The sequence below is a fragment of the Mustela nigripes genome, chromosome X (genome assembly GCF_022355385.1).
Source record: "Mustela nigripes isolate SB6536 chromosome X, MUSNIG.SB6536, whole genome shotgun sequence".
NCBI classification, from domain to species: domain Eukaryota; kingdom Metazoa; phylum Chordata; class Mammalia; order Carnivora; family Mustelidae; genus Mustela; species Mustela nigripes.
The window spans coordinates 785,924-793,313 of record NC_081575.1 but is presented as its reverse complement, the minus strand read 5'-3'; the positions used below and the strand labels follow the sequence as shown (position 1 = coordinate 793,313).

The 7,390-nt window shown below is 56.0% G+C and overlaps 3 protein-coding genes across 5 annotated transcripts in view; 2 read left to right on the top strand and 1 right to left on the bottom strand.

Moving 5' to 3' along the window:
- Nucleotides 1-7,390, bottom strand: part of F8 (coagulation factor VIII) — a 111,406-nt gene that overhangs the window by 12,535 nt on the left and 91,481 nt on the right. Inside the window, exon 1 of one of the 3 annotated variants that reach the window (XM_059385784.1) lies at nucleotides 1,514-1,600. The exons of the other annotated variants lie outside the window; for them this stretch is intronic. Within the exon in view, the coding sequence (XP_059241767.1) occupies nucleotides 1,514-1,600 (87 nt within the window). Of the gene's footprint in view, nucleotides 1-1,513; nucleotides 1,601-7,390 lie in introns of those variants that run through there. 3 annotated transcript variants of the gene reach the window in all.
- LOC132006696 (histone H2A-Bbd type 2/3) lies at nucleotides 115-1,365 on the top strand. Its single transcript, XM_059384653.1, has one exon. The coding sequence runs from the start codon at nucleotides 155-157 to the stop codon at nucleotides 494-496; it is 342 nt and encodes a 113-aa protein (XP_059240636.1). The 5' UTR covers nucleotides 115-154; the 3' UTR covers nucleotides 497-1,365.
- On the top strand, nucleotides 1,599-2,846 carry F8A1 (coagulation factor VIII associated 1). Its single transcript, XM_059385785.1, has one exon. It carries the CDS (start codon nucleotides 1,599-1,601, stop codon nucleotides 2,742-2,744), a length of 1,146 nt encoding a protein of 381 aa, XP_059241768.1. The 3' UTR covers nucleotides 2,745-2,846.

Genomic DNA, 7,390 nt, shown 5'->3' with positions numbered 1-7,390 from the left:
CGCCGAAGCCGCTGAGCCCCGCCGAGCCCCGCCGAAGCCGCTGAGCCCCGCCGAGCCCCGCCGAAGCCGCTGAGCCCCGCCGAGCCCCGCCGAACCCCGCAGAGCACCGCCCACCTAGGCCCGTCGCCGAGCCCGAGCGCAGCCGAGGCCCAGCATGCCGGCCAAGAGGAGCCGTCGAGGGTCGTCCGGAGGCCAGAGGCAGGCCCGCTCCCGCACCGCCCGAGCCGAGCTGTCGTTCTCCGTGAGCCACGTGGAGCGCCTCCTGCGCGAGGGCCGCTACGCCCGGCGCCTGGGCTCGTCCGCGCCGGTCTTCCTAGCGGCCGTCATCCAGTACCTGACGGCCACGGTCCTGGAGCTGGCGGGCAACGAGGCCCGGAACTGCGGCAGGACGCGCATCACCCCGGAGCTCGTGGACATGGCGGTCCACAACAACGCGCTGCTCAGCCGCTTCTTCGAGTCCACCACCATCTCCCAGGTGGCCCCGCCCCACGACTAGCTGCCGCCCCACGCCACCCGGCCGCTCGGCCCGCCCGCCCCAGCCGGGCCTGCTCCCCGCTGCGGCGGCCCGGGGCGGGCTGGGGCCTCGGGCCCAGCGCCTCGAAGTCCCCACAAGGGGCTCAAGAAACCCGTGTGTCCAAGCAATAAAAGCCAAGGAAAGAAACCTGCGCGCCTGTGTGTGTTTTCGCGCGTGCGGGCGCTTCGGTCACTCGGTGGGCCACGTGCTTCGGGGATGTCCCCCGAAGGACGGACCCACCCCCAGGCAGGGGGGTGGGGGGGTTCGGAAGAGCCGTTTCTCTCAGGGACGGTGCACGGGCGTGGCCCCGGGTGGGACAGGCTGGAGGGGGGTGGGGGGGGGGGCGCTGGCGCCCCCGAGACCCCCACATGAGTGCCGAGCAAGCCAGAGCCCGGGACCATCCCGGGAAGGACGGGGTTCCTGGGGCCGCAGCTCAAGACCAGGACCGCGGCGTCGTGGAGGGGACAACGTGCCAGGGCGACCCCCCGGGGATGGGGCCGAAGGGTGGACACACCTGTCGGCGTGGACTCTGGTAGGGCAGGGGCTTGGTCCGGAAGGTTGAGGAGGGACGGTGCAGGGGTGACGGGCGGGGAGGGGGTGGGTTGGCCACCGCGAAGCGTGCAGACTTGGCGGGGTGGACACACTTGGGGCGGCGGGCGGGGAGCAGGGACTCGGCCCTCGCGAACCATGCGGACTTGGCCTTCGGGCCACGTGGCGCCGCGGCTTGAGTTCTGCTCGGCTTCCGTTTAGGGACGCTAGGGGACGCCCGTGCTAGCAACCCGGGCCAGCAGGCTGTCGCCTGGCAACAGCCGGCCCCTGGCCAGGCCCCGCCCCAGGACTGACGATTTGCATAGACAACACCGCCCCCCCCCCCCCCCCCCCCCCCCCCGTGAGGCCTCTGGCGGCCGATCCCGCGCTTTTCCTAGCGCCGGCGCGGCAGGGCGCGCGCGCACGCGCGGTAGTGCGGCCTCCTCCCCCACCCCCGCACCCCCGCCTCACCTCGACCGAGCGAGCGGCTCGGAAGGCACGTCGCCTCCAGGCGCCGCCGCGCCCCACCGACTGCGTCAGAGAGCAGGCGACGAACATGGCGGCGTCCGCGGCCGGCCTGGGCGGCGGCGCGGGCCCCGGGCCCGAGGCTGGGGACTTCCTGGCCCGCTACCGCCAGGTGTCCAACAAGCTGAAGAAGCGGTTCCTGCGGAAGCCGAACGTGGCGGAGGCGGGCGAGCAGTTTGGCCAGTTGGGCCGCGAGCTGCGTGCCCAGGAGTGCCTGCCCTACGCGGCCTGGTGCCAGCTGGCCGTGGCGCGCTGCCAGCAGGCGCTCTTCCACGGGCCCGGGGAGGCGCTGGCGCTGACCGAGGCCGCCCGTCTCTTTCTGCGGCAGGAGCGCGACGCGCGCCAGCGGCTCGTCTGCCCGGCCGCCTACGGGGAGCCGCTGCAGGCCGCAGCCAGCGCTCTGGGCGCCGCCGTGCGCCTGCACCTCGAGCTGGGCCAGCCGGCCGCCGCCGCCGCCCTCTGCCTCGAGCTGGCCGCCGCCCTGCGCGACCTGGGCCAGCCGGCCGCCGCCGCCGGCCACTTCCAGCGCGCCGCCCAGCTGCAGCTCCCGCAGCTGCCCCTGGCCGCGCTGCAGGCGCTCGGCGACGCCGCCTCCTGCCAGCTGCTGGCGCGCGACTACAACGGCGCCCTGGCCGTCTTCACGCGCATGCAGCGCCTGGCGCGGGAGCACGGCAGCCACCCGGTGCAGCCGCCGCCGCCGCCGCCGCCCCCGCCGCCGCCGCCGCCGCCGCCTCCCCCGGGGCAGCAGGCGGGCCCCGGCGCCGCCCTGGCCGTGCCCGCCGCGCTGCTCCCTCCCAGCGCCGCCTCCGCGCCCGGCGCTTCCTCTCCCGCCACGCTCGGAGCCTTCGCGGACGTGTTGGTCCGCTGCGAGGTGTCCCGCGTGCTGCTGCTGCTGCTCCTGCAACCGCCGCCCGCCAAGCTGCTGCCGGAGCATGCCCACACCCTGGAGAAGTACTCCTGGGAGGCTTTCGACAGCCACGGGCAGGAGAGCGGGGGCCAGCTTCCCGAGGAGCTGTTCCTGCTGCTCCAGTCCTTGGTCATGGCTACCCACGAAAAGGACACGGAAGCCGTCAAGTCGCTGCAGGTGGAGATGTGGCCGCTCTTGACTGCTGAGCAGAATCACCTCCTTCACCTCGTCCTGCAAGAAGCCGTCTCCCCCTCGGGACAGGGCATCTGATGAATCACTTCGACCAAGGGACTTTGGGCTCGTGGCAGAACTTCGTGCATCTGCCCTGGCCTTTGGGCCGAGGGGCGGGGCGGGGGGTGCGGGCGGGCGGCGGGGAAGGGAAGGGGGTCCGAATAAAAGACAGGAATCCTCGCAGTTCTGCCTTGCTCTTACTCCGCTTGCCTCCTGAGGCTTTAAGTTGATTACAAGTTACCTGTGGTCCCAGAACTTACTGCCGAGACGGTGGGAGGGAAACCACGTGGCAGGATCCATGGAGGACACGGCTCTCTTCCCCCAGACTGCCCACAGACAAATAAGAGCCCCCTAGGTCGCCTGGGTGGCTCAGCTGCTTAGGCGACTGCCTTCGGCTCGGGTCATGATCCCGGGATCGAGTCCTGGGATCGAGCGCCGCATCCGGCTCCCACCTCTGCGGGGAGTCTGCTTCGCCCTCTGACCTTCTCCCCTCTCATGCCTGCACACTCTCTTTCTCGCTCAAGCAAATAAACAAAATCTTTACCAAAAAACCAACCAACCAACAACAACAAAAAACCCCAAACCAAAAACAAGTCAGAACCCCCTTTATCCCTTACCTCTTCTTCCACCTGACGCCCCGCCCCCTACATCTTTGTTGCAAAGTGAGGACTGGATTTTGCACAGCGCCCAGTACGTAAGCTATAGGATTTTTTTTTTTTTTTTAATCGTGATTGGATTTCTTAGCACAGATCAGTGTCAATCCAAGTGGCCAACCAAGTTCTTTGTTTCGTCCGCCCCACACCTATTCTTCGGGATGATTTGACGCCCTAAGCGGTTGTGGCTACGGCCCCAGGTCCATAAGAAAGCCCTTCGGATGCTCCTAGCGTGGGGTTTAGCTTTCCTTCCATCTGTAACATGGGAACAGCTTCTCCACATAATCAGGAAGCAGAAAGGAGAAAAACAGGTGGCTGTCTTTCAGGTCCATGAGCTAGTCATCCCTTTGACACAGACAGTGTGTGTTAGTCCTCAGGCTGTGCCAGCCCAGGAGTCTACAGAGACCCTCTGCCACGTGGACCTCTCAGCTGCAAGGCCGCTGGGTCCCGTGCAAGGGGCGGGGGCGCGTTCTAACACAGGTGGGCCCGATGTGCCTTGGAATTCACCGTTCCGGTTCTAGGTTCTAGCCCCAGAGGTATGCCTAGCCCACGGGACGACTTTTATTTGTAGTAGGGATCTCTCTGCAACTCTGCCTTAACACAAATGTGTAAAATCAGCATGGTTCTTTCGTATCGCGTGCACGTGCCTATGCCGGACCGCGTCTTTGTTTCCCAAGAGCAGGACAGCAACCCGTTTCAAAGTACTACATTTACAAAGATTCTTGTTCCGCACCTTACATGCAAATGTTACAAACTGGGTGTTTTTAAATTCAATCTTTTCCTCTTTGCAGTTGTGAGAGTGATCACGAGAACTCTTCAGAATATAATCTCCCTCTCCAGTCATTCAGCTTTGGGAAAATGCATCCTCTAGGCTGAAGCTGTATACAGTACTAATCTTTTGGGGTGCCATTTAAGGACACGGTTTGGCACATTTCTGTTTTGCCTTCAGTGTGTGTGTTTGGGGGGGGAGGTGGATATATTGAGGGTTGTTACCATGCCTTAAGTGCCTCAAAATGGGTGGGACTTTCAGGGTAACCTTTACTACCTCTAGTTCAACAATGTGGAAGCAATAGGTAAGGGAATACAAGAGAGGCCCATCAGAGACAGAATCAGCTACCATTCCCATGGCTGCCTGGAAGGGTCTTTCGGAGTCCTAGAAGCCTAGTCTAACTTACTGCAAAAGTGGGTAGGGTGTTAGAAACATGAAAAGAGGCTCAACATCATTCATCATCAGGGAAATGCAAGTCAGAACCACAATGAGATATCCCCTCACTGTCAGAAAGGCTAAAAGCAGAAACACAGGAAACATGTGTTGGCGAGAATGTGGAGAAAAAGGGACCCTCTTGCACAGTTGGTAGAATGTCCTCTGGTGTAGCTGCTCTGGAAAACACTATGGAGATTCCTCAGAAAGTTAAAAATAGAGCTACCATCTGGTCAAGTAATTCCACTACTGGGTATTTACCCAAAGAAAATGAAAACACTAATTCAAATTGATATATGCACCCCTATGTTTATTGCATTATTTACAACAGCCATATTATGGAAGCAGCCCAAATACCCATCCATGGATGAGTGGATAAAGAAGACACACAGATTGGAATATTTCTGAACCATAAGAAAGAAATCTTGCCATTTGCAACATGGATGTATCTAGAAGTTATAATGCTATGTGAAATAAGTCAGAGAAAGACAGTATATGATTTCTCTCCCGTGGAGTTTAAGAAACAAAGGATTTGAAAGAAAAAAAGAGACAAACTAAAAACCACAATCCTAAATAGAGAAAACAAACTGAAGGTTACCAGAGGGGAGATAGGTGTGGGGGATGGGTGAACTGGGTGATGGGAATTAAAACTTACAGTGGTGAGCCCTGTGAGTAATGTACAGAGTTGTTGAGTCACTACACTGTACACCTTAAACTAATATAACACTGTTCATTATTTATACTGGAATTAAAAAAGAAAGTAGTTTAAAAAAAGTGGTTAGGGTGCATGGTCCTTTCCGGTTTTGCTTTTTCTTAGTATACGACTCTCACCCTGGACTACAGGCCTGGCCAGCTGCCTTACTGTCTTATTGATGAGGGAGCAGAAGGCATGCTGAGGACAAAGCACAAGCTAAGACCCTGCAGGCAGGGTGCCTGGTGGGTTCCCTAGAGGAGGGAAAGGTGTGACATTCCTCAGGCACTCCTGGCTGCCCAAGAGCAAAGGAAGAGGAAAAATAAATGAGTAACTGATAGAGATCATAGTCATGCACGACATGAATCTCCCATCAGTTTTGCAACTGTCTAAATGACTCATAAGAATAAAAGCAATCTTGGGGCGCCTGGGTGGCTCAGTGGGTGAAGTGTCTGCCTTCAGCTCAGGTCATGATCCCACGGTCCTGGAATAGAGCATCTGGCTCCCTGCTCAGTGGGGAATCTGCTTCTCCCTCTGCCTGCCACTGCCCCTGCTTGCGTGTTCTCTCTCTCTCTCTCTCAAATAAATAAATAAATAAAGTACTTAAAATAAAAAATGAAAAAAAAGCAATCTCATCTATAGCCACAACCTCTAGAAACCTATAGACTCAATTCCCTGGGACCCTCATGTCACCCTCCCCTTCACAGAATAGAAAATCTTACATTATCTGTCATTCCTCACAATGGCAGTGCAGGTCTTTCAGCCCACAGGTTCTGTCCCTGTGCTATAATAAAAAAAAATACCCTTTTCTGCACTGAAAAAGTCTCAAGAATTCTTTCTTGGCCATAGGCTACCGAACTGTACTTCAAACTACATCATTATGACAAGAACGTTTAGGAATTATGATATGTAACTGTGAAAGTATTTGGATTTGGGCTTAAGGAAAAGCCTCCTTAGGCCTTGGGTCTAAACTCCCTGTATTGAGGAGGTGGGGTGGGTGGGATTACCAGAGAGCTTGGTGTTGGGTATACCAGTATAACTCTAGAAAACATGAAGGTTGTTTTTCATTTTCCATTGGCTTATTTACAGATGTCCCTCAGAAACTTCACAGCATAGACAGCTGGGACAAGGCCAGATTTCAGCGATTTTCACAGACTTTGACAAAATCACTTGCTAATTATCAACTTAATGTCAAAACAACACTGATTTCTAACATGACCCCAAAATAAGTATTTTTAAAGCACATTAAAAATAGTTTTCTTTTTAACCTGAAAACCAGAAGGAAAGAGCCACATCACTGAATTGTTCACTGATAAGTCAAAATTAACATTTACATTATAGACTATTGAGGATGGGGGCAGTGAAGCAGTGGTCCTTAAACGTTCCCCCTCCCTCTTTATGTGGGACATCTGTGATGAGAAATATTGTCAATGAAACATATTCTGTATGTGAACGAAACAGAGATATAAGAACATTTGAGGACCACTACACTGGAAGTTGACAACTAAGACTGAAGTGTCCACGTTCGGCAAACTCTGCAATGGAAGTGGTCTGGTTAATGGTAACTGCCTAGGTGTTCCTCGTGTCATTAGACTAATCTTCAGCTAGCCCTGACAGTCTGCAAACTTTTTCTGTAAAGGAACAGATGGAAATATTTTAGTCTTTTCAGGCCACAAGTGATCTCTATTGCATAATCTTTGTTTTGCAACTTTAAACCTATAAAAACCATTCTTAACTCACAGTCCATAAGAAGCCGGTGGTAGTCCAAATCCATGGATGGGCTCTATCTCTCCCATCCCTTTACTAGAACCTAGAACACAGCAGTTACTCAGTAGCTGTTTGTAAATGAATGACCTCCATGAGAGTAATTATTAACGCTTCTACTACATTGAATGAGAAAGACTGAAAATAAATGAACTAGTCATTAAACTCCAGGTTCCAGGAAACAAAAAATAAAACCAAAAGAAAGTAAAAGAATTTTTGAAGTTTTAAAGGGAAATTAATGAATTAGAACACAATCTCAGGGGCGCCTGGGTGGCTCAGTGGGTTAAGCCCCTGCCTTCGGCTCAGGTCATGATCTCAGGGTCCTGGGATCGAGTCCCACATCGGGCTCTCTGCTCGGCAGGGAGCCTGCTTCCTT